The 15,707-nt window shown below is 67.4% G+C and overlaps 1 protein-coding gene across 4 annotated transcripts; it reads right to left on the bottom strand.

Moving 5' to 3' along the window:
• Window positions 1-49: 49 nt before the first annotated feature.
• Window positions 50-15,294, bottom strand: MAP7D1 (MAP7 domain containing 1). Of its 4 annotated transcripts, none has more exons than XM_077189660.1 (18): window positions 15,145-15,294; window positions 8,265-8,927; window positions 8,092-8,160; window positions 7,095-7,258; window positions 6,647-6,761; window positions 4,770-4,880; window positions 3,246-3,368; window positions 2,979-3,121; window positions 2,734-2,867; window positions 2,293-2,642; window positions 2,042-2,216; window positions 1,817-1,976; window positions 1,458-1,562; window positions 1,281-1,334; window positions 1,122-1,179; window positions 923-1,040; window positions 655-845; window positions 50-581 (listed from the first exon to the last, which is right to left on the bottom strand). In XM_077189660.1, exons 2-18 carry the CDS (start codon window positions 8,908-8,910, stop codon window positions 571-573), a joined length of 2,727 nt encoding a protein of 908 aa, XP_077045775.1. In that variant the 5' UTR covers window positions 8,911-8,927; window positions 15,145-15,294; the 3' UTR covers window positions 50-570. The 4 variants fall into 4 exon arrangements, with proteins under 4 accessions (XP_077045775.1, XP_077045774.1, XP_054504241.2 ...); XM_077189659.1 differs by lacking the exon at window positions 15,145-15,294 and adding an exon at window positions 14,989-15,133; XM_054648266.2 differs by lacking the exon at window positions 15,145-15,294 and adding an exon at window positions 14,619-14,974.
• Between the last annotated feature and the right edge of the window lie 413 nt (window positions 15,295-15,707).

Raw genomic sequence — 15,707 nt, 5'->3', positions numbered from 1 at the left:
AGCCCAGCCCAGCCCAGTCCAGTCCCCTCCCCGGACACAGAGACGCACGCCGAGGGCATTGTCCACTTTTAATTGTTGTCAAAGGTTGTCTGGATGCATAACACTGTCACAAGGGCACAGAGCAGCGTGGTGCCGGCCGGGCCCGGGGACACTGGACACACGGACATGCGGGGGAACGTGGGGACCGGGAGCTGTGACACGGCTTCCCCCTGCCCCGAGGCCCCCAGAGCATCCCCACGCCCGGCCGGCTCTATTTACAGTATTCACAGACGTTGTACCCAGCGAGTTAAATAACTACATCATTACACCACACGTCTGGGGCGGCTCCGGCGGGCTGCGAGGGTGGGCTGTCAGTCTGATAAGGTGCATATTTAAAATAAAAAAAAAAACCCAACAAAACGAAATAAAAACGAGAACAAAGAGAGGAGCCAGGCGTCCTCGCCGGGGTCCTGCAGCCCCCGGGTGCCCGGGAGGAGCAGCGAGGGTCGTGTTGTGACGACAGCTACGGGTCTGCGTGGGCCACTGAGGTCAGGGCGCAGGCACTGGCCCCTGGGGACATCAGCCAGGCCCTCACAGCACCTCTGCAGGTGGGGAGAGCAGTGTGAGCTTGGGCTGCTCACAGCAGTGTCCCCCCACACCCCTCCTGCTGCTCACCTGTCACCTGCGGGGGCTTCACCACGGCCTGCTTGAGGAAGGGCTCCTTGTCGCCAAAGGGGATGATGCTGCCGGGGCTGCCACCGTGGTGGGAGAGATCCCGCAGCTCCTTGGAGCCCTCGCTGCCCGAGAAGCCGTTCTCGTGCTTGCCGGGCTGCACGCCGTTCACCAGGGCTGCCGCCTCCTTGGAGCTGTGGGATGGGAGGGCTGGGCTCAGCCCCAGCCCCACTGCCCCTGGCCCCTGCCCGGTGTCCCCACGGTGTCTCACCTTGGCTGCAGCCCCTCGCCCACCAAGCCCTTCGTTCCCCCCGGCGTCCCTGCGCTTGGGGTCTCTGTCTCCGGGAGCTCCTCTGCCTTGGGGATTGGCCCCAGGTGCTTCTCACGGCCTGAGGACATGGCAGAACCTGGCTCAGCCATGGCCTGGGCCAGAGCATGGCTGGGGGAAGCAGCCCGGGGTGCCCACACACCTGGGGCATCTTCCTGCTCGGCTGCTTTCCCGTTCACCACCTTCTTGTCGTCCTTCTTCTGCAGGGAGAGGAGAGCTGTGAGGGGCTGCAGGCAGGGGCAGGAGGGCTCTGTTGAGTGCCCAAATCCCCTGTGCCCCAGGACAGAGGACAGACTCCCACCTTGGTGTCTGCTGCGTCCGACTTGCGCGTCCTCTTCATGATCTCCTCCAGGCGCTGCAGTCACACAGGGACTCACACACGGCCCTGACCACCCAGACCTGCCCCTGGTGCCAGGCAGGACCCCTTCCAGGGAAAAACCTGCCGAGCCCCATGCCTGGAGATGCCCCCCAGCCTCACCTTCTTCCTCTCCAGCCGCTCCTGCTCCTCACGCTGGAAGTGCTTCTCCCTCTCCAGGCGCTGCCGCTCAGCCTCTTCGCGCGCCCGCGCCTCGGCCTCTTCCTTCTGTGCCACAGCAGGGCAGGAAGGGATGAGATGTGATGGGGGGAAAGGGATGGGGCAGGGACTGTGGGGATGTGCTGCCTGGACAGCTCAGCACAGCCCTGCCCCATGTTCCCTCCTGCCACCCTGGGCCTTGAGGGGCTGGGCTGGTTCTCATGAGAGTGAATCACAGGAGAACATCCCCACCTTCCTCCTCCATCCCTGCCTTTGCCCCCCACCTCCTGCAGCCCCTTTCCCCCACACTCTGTCACCCCCACCTGTCTCTGCAGCCGCTCCACCTCCTCTCGCTCAGCCCGGGCTCTCTCCTGGGCCTCTCGTTCCTCCTGCAGCCGCCGCTCCTCCTCCCGCTGCCGTGCCAGGGCCTCCCTCCGGCTCTGCTCCTCGGCCGCCCGCTGTGCCCGCTCCTCCTGCGCCCGCCTGCGGGGAGGGGGCCCTGAGCACGGCAGGAGCCTGGGGCTGGGGGCCAAGGGGACAACACCCACCTCTCCTGCTCCTCCTGCTCCCGGCGCTCCCGCTCCTCCCGCTCCCGCTGCTCCCGGGCCTGGCGTCGTTTCTCCGCCAACAGCCGGGCAGCCTCCTCGCGGTCCGTGGTGCCAGCAGGGGGTCTGGCTGGGGGGCTGGCTGGCACAGGGCCGGGGGCTGCAGGGACTGGGGGGCCTGGGGGAGGCAGGCAGTGTCAGGGCTGCTCTGGCTTCTCCCAGCCCTGTGGCTTCCCCTGTGACACTGTACCCACCTGCTGTCGGCTCTGTGGGCACCTTGGGGGGCTCGGGAAGGGCTGGGGGTGCCGGACCCCGCTCCTCCTCCTTCCTCTCCCGTGCCTTTGCCTGGCCCTCCTGCTCCCCCCGCTCCTCCCGAGCCCTGGCCCGCACCTTGGGGGAGGAATGGACGCTTCGAGGCAGGGGCGGCTTGTGGGGAGAGCTGAGGGCCGGGCTGGGGGACGCCGGGCGGGCCTTGGGAGTGGCAGGGGACGAGGGACGGTTCTTGGGAGTGGCAGGGGATGAGGGACGGTTCTTGGGGGTGGCAGGGGATGAAGGACGGTTCTTGGGGGCAGCAGGGGATGAGGGACGGTTCTTGGGGCCGGGGCTGCAAACAGAGCAAGAGACAGTGTTAGTCGGGCTGGGGCAGCCCTCGGCTGGGGTCAGGAGCTGGGAAGCCTCAGGGTGGGGGTCCCGACCTGCTGTCAGCCGCAGGCAGGAGCCGGGGCTGTGCCGCCGGCAGCGACTGCCGCTTCCTGAGGCTGCGCTCACGGGACAGGGCGCTGCGCTCCTTGGCATTCTCCCGATCCTTCTCCTTCTTCTCCTTCTTCTTCTGCTCCGGCCAAGGACAGACAGAGATGGTGTCAGCACTGGGTGCTGGGCTTGGCCAGAAGCCACGCCGTGCCTCACAGCTGCCCTGGCACCCCTGGGAGGTGGCACTCACAGGCGAGGGCTCGGTCCTGCGGCGTGGCGTCACATCAGGGCTGGCGGCGGCCGCCTTCCGGCGCTCCCAGCAGCGGTGCGGCAGGCGGTGGTTGTGGCAGGGGCTGAGGGGGCTGGCGGAGGCTGAGCGGGGGCACACGGGCACTGGGGGAGGAGTGAGCAGGGTCAGGATGGAGCCGGCACCAATGGCAGATGCCCACTGACTCCAGGCTCACTCATCTGGCTGCCTGTGCCAGGACTCGCGTGTCCCTGAGCCCTGGGGGCTCACCCTGCTCCTTGCCATTCCCAGCCAGCGTCACGGCGCTCCGGCTGCGCGCGAGGAAGGACAGGGTGGGCGTCATCAGCCGGTCCACGATGCTGCTCTCCCATGGGCTCAGCTGCAAGCTCCGGTCTGGGGAGGGAGAGGGGCCATTAGTGCACCACAAACCTCCAGACTCCAGTCCTGCTCTCACAGCCGCCATTGGGAGGGAGCAGCCGTGTGTCTGCAGCAATACCACGGCGCAGGCACAGTTCCAGGAGTGCCCAGAGCTTGGCCGTGCTGGGGAGGGCTCCCCACGGCCCCACAGAGCTGAGCAGGATGAAGGGCCATGCCCATGGGTGGGCGTGGGTGCTATGGACGGCGCTGTGGCATGACGACAACGGCGCCCTTGTGTCCTGTGGAAACTGCAGTCACCGTGTGCCAGTGGTGCCAGGTGCCACCCTGGTGACAGCAGCCCCCCTGCTCTGCCCTCTCCTTCTGCCCAGCAATGGCACCCTTCTGTGCCCCTGCCCTGTGTGACCAAGGCCCTGGCACATACCAGCTGCCCGGGGGACAGCACAGTGTGCCCTCATCCCACGGGAGCTGTGCTAAATCACCAGGCCAGGATTACAGCACCCACAGAACGGCGATGCCTGGCCACACAGCTGGCTCAGCTGGGCACCAAGCTGCCACTGGCTGCCCTGCAGCACGTCACCAAACACCCTGCGGCGCATGGGAACCACCCGTGGAGACAGGGCCCCTCTGCCCCTCTCCACTGGGCACCAGGCCAGGGGCAGCACCAGCTGCTGGGAGGGGAGAGCACAGAGCCATGGATGCTTCAGGGGGACAGGGTGGCAAGTCTGGCACAGGCCCAGGGAGATGCTGCTCCCAGTGGGGCAGTGCTGACAGCCCCCAGGTGCCTGTCCCTGGGCTGAGCCCCAGCACAGGGTGCTGGGAGCTGCCTGCGTCACCACAGCCACCGGCGTCAGCTGCTCTGGCTATTTATACCCGTCCGGGAAGGAGCCCATCGCCAGGCAACCCCGAAACACAACAGCAGCCCCGGCACTGGACACATCTCTCTGTTGGACACATCCCTCTGGCATGGCTGCAGCCCTGGGCAGCGCTCCCAGGGCCAGGATGACCTTGCAGCACCACCACGGCCACAGAGCTCTGTGGCACTCAGGAGCCTGTGGGGGCACTGGCACCGTGCCCAGCCCCAGTAGGGCAGGTGACAGGCAGCCCCTCTGTGGCTGCACCAGCACCCACCAGAGCCGCCCTGGGGCAGGGAGCCAAGCTCCCATCCTCATCCTGGCGCCCCATGGGGCTGCCACCACACAGCCATTCTTCCTCCTCCTCCTCCTCTTCCTTCTCCTCCCAGCCCACACAGCCTCAAGGAGCCACCGGCCGGTTCCAGCCTCCTCCCCCAAACAGCAAACGGCTTCTCCTCTCTCCGCGGGCACCTGGGGATGGGGGACCCTGGCATCGGGGGTCCCCAGCACTGGGCGGGGGCCTGGCTGTGCCCCCTGCGCTGGGGCAAACGCAAAGGGCTCTTACTTCTACTGGGAGAGTTCCAGAGGGTGGCGGAGGATTTGGAGAGCCGCTTGTTGATTATAGAGTCGACGTGTTTGGGGAGGTTTACAGCGGACACCGAGCACCGGCTCGCACCTGGAGGAGGGAAAAGACACAAGGGCATTAAGGTCCCGGGGCCGGGGCTGGGCCCCCCACATGCAGCATGCACGGACGTGCCAGGGCACTGGGGCAGAAGTGGAACGACCAGGGGAGATGCTGGAGTCCAGGGACACAGCACAGAATGGGGTAGGAGATGCTGGAATCCAGGGACATGGTACAGAGTGGGGCAGGAGATGCTGGAATCCAGGGACACAACACAGAATGTGACAGGAGATGCTGGAGTCTGGGGACACGGCACAGAGTGGGACAGGAGATGCTGGAATCCAGGGACACGGCACAGAGTGGGGCCAGAGGGGACACTGGTGTCTGGGGACACAACACACAGCACTGGCATTCAGTATGGCAGTGTCTGAACCCTGCAGGGTCATGCTGGGTCATGCAGGGATCTCATCCTCAGAGAGCCAGGGAGGCTCCCAGGCCCTGCTACAACAGTTTTCCCAAACACAGTCCTGGGAATTGGGAGTGGGTGGCCGGGGACCTCGGCAGCACCAGATGAGCATCCACCCTGGGGGAGCAGAGTGAGGGCAGCAGGTCCAGACAGACATGAGACAACATCACACCGGTGCTGGGTCACTATGGCACTCCCAGGACAGTGCTGGTGGCTGGCAGCACCTCCACAGGTAGCTGGGATCTTCCCACCCTGCCTGGCTGCTCTGGACAAACAGCCAGGGGAGCTCAGGTGGAGACAGGAGATTGGTGAGTGACAGCTGGCAGCAGCTCCAGCAGCACATCCCGATGGGAAGTGTCAGGGGAAGGTGTCCCCTTGCCAGACCCTGCCAGGTGCTGCATCACAGACACCCCGAGCGTGCCACGAGCCACAATGGCACACATGGCACCGAGACAGGATAACCCAGAATGTGGAGCCTGTACACACAGCCCAGCCAGGTACAGCCGGGCACGCAACACCTGAACACACGGCACTGGGCACACGGTGCCAGTGCACACAGCCTGGCACACAACACCTGTACACACAGCACTGGTGCCAGTATGCACAACTTGGCACACAACACCTGTACACAGCCTGGCCATGTACAGCCAGGAACCTCTACACAGTCTGGCCAGGTACAGCCAAGAACACAACACCTGCCCCATGGCACGTGAAGGCCAGACAGTTCCTAGGGACACAGCGCTCTCCCCTATGTCACCATCCATGCCAGACAGTGCTGGCACCTGCCAGCACAGCACAGCAGTCAGGGGACAGTGGAGACCTCCACTTGTCCAAGTGCTGACTCGTGCACGGTGTCCCCAAGAAGCCCTCACAGAGCAGGACCAGCTTCTGCAGCCACACATACAGCCATGGTCACCTCCATACTGGACCTGGAGGGGCCAAGCACTGCCCCTACCCAGCTGGGGGACAAGGGGACACGCCGCAGCACAGACCCCAACCAGAGCCTGCAGAGGCCTCGTGCAGCCCCACAGCCCCTGGGGCCAGGGGCTCTTCACAGCTGTTGGACACCTGGCAGCGTGGCCATGGCATGCTGAGGCAGCCAGGGCTGCCCCCAGGCAGGTCTCTGACTGGAACAGGGACTGTGACACACAGCCTCCAGCTTACACCCAGCCCCACAGGAGCAGGGAACAGCCACGGGACCCCATCAGTCCCCAGCACAGCCCAGAGTGACGGCAGCATGCCCCACCAAGTGGGGCTGATCTGGATTTGAGGGCCGGCAGAGAGATGCCCAGCTGCCCCCACGGCTGTCAGAGCCACAGGGTCCCCAGGTGCCTGTGCCCAGCCCAGCACTCACCATCCTTGTGTGCAGGGGAGCCGTGGTGCAGGGCCCCAGCCCAGGACCACCGCTGCTGCCGGATCTCTGCCCACGTCTTCTTGACCGACCGCTGGATTGCTGCCTCATAGCGCTCCTGCCCAAGGGAGAGGGACAGGCTGAGCCCAGCAGCTGAGGGAGCAGGGCTGGGGCCAGCCAGAGCCTCCCAGCTTGAGGCCATGACAGCGATAGGGGTGCTTGGAGGGGCACAGGACAGTGATGCCTGCCCTGGCCAGGGCACACGTGCCGAGAAGCTGGGCACAGCGCAGGCTCTGCACCAGGAAGGAGGGGCAGCAGAGGATGGGTACAGTGGGCAGCTCCTGAAGGGCTCATGAAGCATCTCCTGAAGGGCTGCTGGAGCCACGAGAACTCCTCAGGGATTGCATCCCACGTGCCACCCCAGCCCCCTGATACCCATCCCCATCCCCACCTTATTCTTCTCCAGCTTCTGCCTCTGCCGCTCCTCCAGCACCGCCCGGCGCTTCTCCGCCCGCAGCCGCTGCTCCTCCAGCCGCTTGCGCCGCTCCTCCAGCTGCTTCTCCCGCAGCAGCCGCGCCTTCTCCTCCTTCTCCAGCCACAGCACCCGCTTGGCAGCTGTGGGGAGCAGCAGGGTGGCACCGGAGGCACAGCCCCGGGCAGCGCCGTGCTGGGACCGCGTGCCCATGCGGGTGGCGTGGGGCCACAGGCCGGCTGCGGCCGGGGCAGGCAGGGCAGGCAGGGCAGGCAGCATCAGGGCCGGCCGGCGAGGGAGGGGTTTGGGCCAGGACAAAAGGAAGGCCGGGAGCCCGCCGGGAGCCCGCCGAGCCGCGCGGTGAACAATGGGGGAATGAGGGTGGAAAGAGCGCGGGGACAAGGAGGCCCCATGCTCAGCGCAGGGGCCCTGCTCGCCCGCTGCCCCGAGCCACTCTGGGGCTGCTGGGGCTGCCTGCACATGGCAGAGACAGGTACCAGGGCTGTGGCACCTGCACAGACCCGGGGAGTATCGAAAGCAGGGAGCAACAGTGTGTGCTGGGGGGTCAGCAGCATGCCTGGGGTCAGCAGTGTGCCCAGGGGTCAGTGGTGTGCTTGGGGGTCAGCAGTGTGCCCGGGGGTCAGTGGTGTGCTGGGGGGTCAGTGGGGCGCCTGGGGGTCAGTGGTGTGTGTAGGGGTCAGTGGTGTGCCCGGGGGTCAGCAATGTGCCAGGGAATCAGTGGTGTGTGTAGGGGTCAGTGGGGCGCCCGGGGGTCAGTGGTGTGTGTAGGGGTCAGTGGTGTGCCCAAGGGTCAGCAATGTGCCAGGGAATCAGTGGTGTGCCTGGTGGGCAGTGCTGCCAGCACTGCAGTTCACACCCAGGCTCAGCTCACCACAGCTAATGGGATTGCCCATGACCCAGCAAAGCTCCTTAGCCCCTGCCTCCCCCCCATCCACTTTCCCTCCCAGCTCCATACCCAGGTACTTGGCTCGCTCCTCGCGCCGCTCCTTCGCCTGCTTGTGCCTTGCCTGGGCTTTCTGGGCATCTGCAGAGGGGAAACACCGTCAGGGTAGTGCCCAGCCCCACCAGGCATCGATTGTGCCCACGGGGTGCAGCATCACTGGAGCACCACAACCTCCTGGCACCCACCTTGCTTGGGCCGGGGGCTGGCAGCAGGAGATGCTGAGGGGCGGCTGCTCCGGGGGCTCACATCCTTTGAGGGCCCGGCTGTGGCACCCAGGGAGCTCTTGGCATCAGGAGGGGCCCCCTCGATGGCAGCTGGGGCTGGGGGCTGGCTCCCATGGGGCAGCGTCTCCGCGGAGCACGGGGCAGCAGCATGGACGGGGACAGGCTGGCCAGTGGGGTGGGACAGTGCCTCTTCTTTGGGGTGCTCCATCCCAGGCGGCTTGGGGGGTCCAGGGGGGGATTGGTCACCCCGGGGGGGAACACTCTGTGCTGAGGGGACCACAGTGGCAGGGCTGGGGGACACGGGCTGTCCTGGCAGTGCCACGGCTGGAGGGCTGGGTCGGTCATGCTGCAGGGGGCTGCTGCTCTCAGAGGGGGGCAGCAGGGCCGGGGGGCACACGGGCTGCTGGGAGGGGGGCATGGCTGCAGGGATGGGCGAGATGATCTTCTCAGAGGGGCTGATGGCTGCAGGGACGGGTGGGATGGGCTTCTCAGAGGGGATGACATCCGGAGGGCCGGGTCGGTCATGCTGGGGGAAGCTGCGCTCTCCCTGCAGAGCACCCCCAGGCGTAGGGGGTGGCACCGAGGGCGGGGGGACGCTGTCTCCCATCGGGGATGGTGGCTTCCCTGCAAGAGGGACAGAGCAGAACACAAGGTCACTCAAGTGGGGAAGCCTGTGGAAGACCCATCCTCCCCAAACACAGCTCTCAGGGGACACAGCCCTCTCCCCCCAAACACAACCCTCAGGAGCAAGGCCAGGGAGGGCAGTGGGACCCCACCTCAGCCCTGCTGCTGCTGCCCCAATCCTGGGGGCACCCACAGCGGGTGCCAGGCGCTGGGCGCACAATGCACAGAGGGACAGCTGGGCTCCGCCAGGCACTGCCACCACAAAGCTGCCCTTCATCCCCTGGCAGCTGCCACCCGGCCCTGCCGTGGGGGGACACGGGGCCAGAGACCCCCCAGGGGCACAGGGACCCCCACACTCCCCTGCCGCTCTCCCCAGGGGACGAGGACGTCGAGCGCTTCCGCGGCGCGGCCGGAGGCAGGATGGGCGCGGGCCTGGCCTGACGTCACCGTGACAGCCCGTGGCCCCCACGGACCCGCAGCCATGAACTCATGGCCCAGGAATGCACACCAGGCTGCCAGACAGAGCCCCCTCCCCGCGTGAGGCCGGCCCTGGGGCAGCCTGGGGGATGTCCCCCGTTCTGGGTGACCCCTGGGCACCCTGAGCACAGCCCAACGCGGTGCCAGCGCCTGGCAATGCCATGGCACGTGCCCTCTGTAGAAGTGGTGTCAGAAGAGTCCACAGTGACAACAGTGGTGGTGACTCCCCCGGCCCCCATTATCAGCCCTCTGCAAACAAACCCTTCAGTACTTGCCAGGATCCCAACTCCAACCCCTATGCAGCAGCAGCACTGTCACTCCCAGCCAGAATGATGCCAGACCCACCCCAGGACACACAGTTCCAGCCCCATGGACATCACTGCAGTGAGTCCCTGGCTCCAGGGGAGGATGGCAGAACCCCAGTGACCAGCAGCCACCACCAGCTGATGTCACACACGGCTCAGCCGTGTTTGCAGAGCTCTCCACAACCCTCAGCAAGGGGCAAAGTGTGGGCTCTGCAAACACAGCCGGCGCCGCTCCCCACCCACTCCACGGCTGCTCACCCACCCCACAGCTCCTCACCCACCCCATGCTGGAGTGCTCCAAGCCAGGGTCAGCCCAGGCTGCCCAAACAGGCACTGGGCACTGCCAGCCCCCTGCACTGACAGCATGGCCACACCCCAGCTCCCCTGGTCCCCAGAGAGGGGCTGGGGGTGCTGCTGCAGCCCCCCAGGCCAGGGCTGTGCCACAGGGTTCCCCCACCCTGGAGTCCGTGGGACACAGGCAGCCCCGGCCCCCCCGCAGACTTTCCGGGCATTTTGTGCTGCAGGAAGCCAGCCCATCCCCTGGCCCCGATCCTGCACATCCCACGGCCCCAGAGCTGCGCCCTGCGAGGCAGCCGTCGGTCTGATGAGGGGCTGGGACTGGGGGCTGCCCTGCTGTGTTCCCCCAGGGCTGCCTCAGATGGGCAACCACAGGCAGCAGGGCTTGGCAGCCCCCAGGTGCCAGGTCCCAGGATGGCACCTGCAGTGTCACTGCGTGTGTACCAGCTGGGAGGGGTGACCCTGGGACCACTGTGGCGGCACAGCCAAGTGCTGCCCACAGGGTGTGAAAGCATCAAGGCCAGGCTGATCCCCTGAGCAGATGGAAATACCTCAGAGAGCCCTGGACGTGTGGGGAGCACTGGCAGGGGACAGTGGGTGCTCCTGCCACTCCACACAGCCAGGCACAGAGCCCTGGGCAGGATCTGCCCTGCCCCATGGCCAGAGAGAAAACAGCACCTGTGGCCAGGGCAGGGCTGTGGGCACGGCCAAGACTTCCAGGCCCAGCCAAGACCCCAAGGTGGGGCAGGGCCAGCCCTGCCGCCATCTGTCCCTGTCGCTGCTCCAGCACGGCAGCTGCCCTGAAACCCAACGCTGCCTGCGCCCAGGCGGCGCGGGCGTCCCCTCTCCCCCGGCCGGGGCATTCCACACGGATTAGCTCCCGTCCCCCCAGACACGCAGGCACGGCTGCCCTGCAGCACCCAGCCCCATGGTGCTGCCACCGGGACGGCGCTGTGCCCAGCACAGGGCACGGTGCTGCCCTCGGTGCTGCAGCACCCAGCCCGTCCTGCTCCTCCCATGAGTCCCTTTGGCACTGGTGCCCGTGCCACCGAGCACCAGCGGCACCTCCAGCCCGGCAGTGCCCGGTGCAGCGCGGTTCCTTGGCCGGCACATGGCCAGGGATGCTCAGCCAGGCGCAGGCAGATCCCGGTGCCGTGAAGCGAGAGCACATCGAGGCCCGCGGGCGCTGCTCGGACCAGCGGCCCTCGTTAACTGTCCCTGCAGGGCACTGCCCAAAAGGACGGGGGGGCACCCGCCCAATGTCACCTCAGCTCCCCTCAGATCCATATCCTTGTGTTCCTGCTCTGCAGCACAGCCAGGGCAGCCACAGGCAGCTCCGCATGCCCAGCAGGGCAGGGGGCATCAGCAGGGCTGATGGTGTACTGGAGGTCATTGCTGAGCGGTGCAAAGCCACCTAAAGGTGCTGGTGTCACAGTGCCCAGCCACCCTGGCCATGGCAGCAGTCCCTGCTGTGCCAAGGACGTGACCCTGAGGCCAGCCCAAAGAGCCACTGCTGGCCCTGCAGAGCTGCTCCCCACAGCCCTGGGGACATCCATGTGTGCAATACACCCTCAGGCCCTCCCTGGTGCAGCTGTTCCCAGCTGCCTCCCCTGCCTTGATAGCAGCCCCATGGGGATGGGTTCCTGGGTCTCTCCTTGCCAGCAGGTCCTGGTGCAGAGCAGGAAGGCAGCCGTGGCCACAGAGCAGGGATGGCTCTGTTGGTGCTGGTGTCCACTCTGCCTGAGGCCACCAGAGCACTGTGGCATGCACCAGGATGCTCCAAGCCCTGGAGGTGCTCCAAGACCCAGTGCTGCCCCTGATCCCACCCCAGGCTCAGCACTCAGATGGGCCTTGGGGCTGAGCCCTGCCCTGTCCCACCCAGCTCCTGGGATTCCAGTGTGCTGCAGCAACCCTCACACCTGGATGACAGGGACAGTGAGCAAGTGCTCCTGACACATCCCTGGAACGTCCACAGCACATTCCCAACACGTCCCCACTATGTCCTGCCTGCAGGCACAGCACTGACACGCACCCTCAGTGCTGGCTCACATGCCTGGGCAGGGAGATATGGGCAATGCCAGCAGCCCCTGCCTCAGGGGTGGCCAGTGCCACCCTGGCAGCCGCCATCAGCAATGACACCCTGTCCTCAGCAGGGACAGCCACTTGCAGCCTGTCCCCAGGCACACGGGCACTGTCACCCATGGCTGGCTCCTCTCCCCGCCACCTTGGAGCCAGTGAAACACAGCTGGCAGCTGGCTGGGCTTCAGCCACAGTGCCCCACCACTGCCCAGAGCCCTGCTCTGGGGGACAGGCTGGAGCAGGGCAGGAGGAGACAGGCAGCAGGGCCCCTGCCAGGGCACAACCAAGTGCCAGGCCGGAGAAAGAGGCATATCCAGCCTCCCTTCCCAGGGCTCGTGTGCTGCCAAGGCTCTGGGATAGGGGTATGGGGGCAGCCATGGGGGAACTGCACCAGCCCCTGGGCCAGGGCAGGGGTCACTGAGCTCCTGTGAACCAGCAGCGATGTGCTGAGCTGGAGAGCAGCAAGGGGAACTTGGGATCTCGTGGCGAGAGCAAGGCCAGAGCCAGGGGGTTTCCAGGGTTTAAAACATACATGAAGGAAAGAGCTGGAGCTGCTGCTGCTGCCCCAACACCCCCACAGCAAACCGTGGCTGTGGTCACTGTGCAAGCCCAACCAGCCCGAGGGCAGGGGCAGGAACACCTGCCCACCATCCATCTGGCACACTGGCAGTGGCGACAGGAGGTGCCCTCGTCCTTGGGGCGACCCATGCGGCGCCACCAGTGCCCAGGGCAGCCAGCCCAGGCGCGCTCCCGAAAACCTGTCTGCTAGCATCATGCTGGGAAACAGAAACCTGGCTGGAAGGCAGGGCATGGGGCTCCGAGCCTGCCAGCATCCAGCCCCTTGGGGAGCAGGTCAGTACCCCCAAAAAACAGGTCCTGTGCCTGACAACACGGATGTGGCACCTACCAGGGCTGGGGCCATGCAGGATCCGGCTCTTTTCCCAGCAGGCTGCCTGTGGGGCTGCCCGACCCTGCTCAGAGCCCTCCAAGGAGTGAGAGCTGTGCTAACTATTTTGGACATGGCACCACGGGACTGTCACATCACCACTCTGCACGTCGCATCACGTTGCTCTGACGGTTTCGCAGCAGCGGCTCCCGCGCTGGGAGAACTCTCGAGCTGCTGCTCCCAAACACAGGCACTGGCGGGCAACCAGCTCGCCCTCCCTCTCCTCCGTGCCAAGGGAGAAGGGCTGGAGAAGCTGAGGGAAACCTGGATAAGGACAAACCTCTGCCTGCTCCCTGCCTCGGTCCTTGTCCCTTGGTACACTGCATCCCTCTGCCCACCTGGGCAGCTCTGCAGGTCACACCCTGCCCTGGCTGCCCTTCAGGAGTTGCTGGCCTCCAGTGCCACTGGCTGCCCCACACATGGTGGGTCCCGACCCCTTGAGTGAAATCCCATCCCTGCTGGTGGCTCCGAGCCGCTCTAGGCAGCAGGACAGGAAGCAGCCCGGGCTGCCCAGTCATGCAGGTCACCCACGCGGGACAGGGCAGGGATGGTCCCTGAAGGAGGACATGGTGCAAAAAACCGTCCGTGTTCCTTCAGCACCATTCTGTGCTCACGGGAGAGCAGCCAGTGACCCACAGGGCGGCCGGGAGCAGCCAGCCCCGGTCCCCGGGCCGCCACAGCATCGAGTGGGCAGGCCACGGCGAGCGGGAAGGCGGCGGGGGCAGACAGCGGGACTCAGACAACATGTCTGGCGCAGGACGCGTCCTTCGGGCAGCGATGGCAGGACTCGCGGCCGGTTGGTGCGGGAGCCGCCGGTTTTCAGCATCGCCGGGAGCCGCAGCGATCCCTCCCTGTCCGCGGGCCCGGGCGATGGAGCACTGGGGCCGAGGGGGAGGGGAGCCGCCTCTCCTCTTCCTCCCGCGGTGGGAAGCGGCTCCGCGGAGCTCTGCTTAGTCACAGCGAGCGCTGCGCTGGAGCCCCGAGAGGCAGCGCCAACCCCGGCCCCGAGCGCGGCCCCGCCGCCGCCGCCCTCCCCGGTTCATCCCGGGGCAGCGGGACCGGCCCTGCCGGGACCAGCCGCGAGTCCACGCGGCGGGGAGGGGGCGGCCCCGGCGGGCTGGGGGCAGCGGGTGCCTCCCACCGGGGGCATCGCCCACCGCCCGGCGGGGACGAGCCGGGGCGGCGCCGCCGCCGCCACCCCCGGGGCTTCCCAAGGGCAGCCCCGCTGCACCCCCCCGGCGGCGGGGCCGGGGCCGCTCCGGCCCTCCCCAAGATGGAAGGGCCGTGCCCGGGCTTTGTCCCTCCCGGGAAGCCGCCCCGGCCCCGGCAGTGCGTTCCCCCCCTCGCCCCCCCCGGCTCCTCCACCGCCTCCCCGGGCCGCCGCCCCGCTCCGCTCCGCCGCATTCCGCGGACCCGGCCGCCGCATCTCCGCCGGCACGGCGGGCCGCATCCCGCACCCCCCGGCAGACCCCGCAGCCCCGGGCCGCATCCCGCACCCCGACTCCCTGCGGCCCCGCGGTGCGGGAGGGGGCCCGGGCACTCCCCGGAGCCGGTACCGGCGCCACCGCCGCCGCCGCGGATCCTTACCGAGGGGCTGGGGCTGGGGCCGGGGCTGCGGCTCCCGCCCGGCGCAGCTCCGCTCCATGGCGCGGCAGGCGCAGGGGCTGGCCCAGCCCCGCTCCCCCCGGCCCGCGGGGGAGGACGCTCGGCGCTCCCCGCCCCGGCCCCGCGGCCCCGGCCGGGGGGAGCGGCCGGGGGATGCTCCGCCTCGCCCCGGCTCCAGACGCGGCCCCGCAGCCCCGAGCCGGCGCCGCTCCTCCCGCAGCCGCGGCTGGGACCCCGCGCCCGTCACTCCCGCCTCGGGCCTGTCCCCGCAGCGCTCAGCATCCCCCAGCTCTGCTCGGCCACTCGCCCGCCTCCAGCCCCTGCTCTCCCAGATTTTGGGGCTCGCACACACATTTTACGATGCTCCGGTCACGCGCAAAGCGCTGGCCCCGCAGCAAACCCGCCCCGCCCCGAGCAGCACCGCGATGCACAGCCAGCATCACCCGGACCGGCTGCCCCAGCCTCAGGCGCCCCAAAAAGACACCGATTTCCCGTTTCCGAGCCCCACCTCAGCTGTTCGAGAGGCCTTGGAGCTGCTGCTCCCCCGCTCCCCGTCACACGTGAGCCTTAGTCACCGCCAGCAGCCGCCTCCGCTGGCGGGGCTTCCCCCCGCCCGCATCCCACCCTGCCCCGGTAACCGGCAGACAACAGAGGCCTCTCCCGCTCCCCGGGCAGGAGCAGCGGCCCCCGCTCAGCGCTGAAACCCCTTTGGGCCCTGCTTGGACGGGAATGCAGCAGCACGGCCAGGGTAGGGGACGGGTGGGCAGCACCAGCAGTGGAAGGAACACGGCTCCAGGCTGTGCAGGGGCACCGGGAGGCAGGGACGTGTCCTTGTCCACCTCGTGGCCAGCCTGCTCCAGGCATCCCGCACAGTGCCCGGCTCTGGGTGTGTGGATGAACCAAGTTAGTTTTCTGCGCGCAGCACCCATCAGAGATGCCTGTTTTGGGCATGATGTCACCGCAGGCCAGGAGATCCCCTGCCACTCATCCTCCCTCACCTACCAGGCAAACAGGTTTACCGAAATCCCAGCCCTTTTCCCTGGAAGTGCATTCCCCTGAGTCAGGGATGAG

Source organism: Agelaius phoeniceus, chromosome 22 (assembly GCF_051311805.1).
Source record: "Agelaius phoeniceus isolate bAgePho1 chromosome 22, bAgePho1.hap1, whole genome shotgun sequence".
Classification (NCBI taxonomy): domain Eukaryota; kingdom Metazoa; phylum Chordata; class Aves; order Passeriformes; family Icteridae; genus Agelaius; species Agelaius phoeniceus.
The sequence above is the reverse complement of the archived record's forward strand: the minus strand, read 5'-3'. Positions and strand labels throughout refer to the sequence as shown.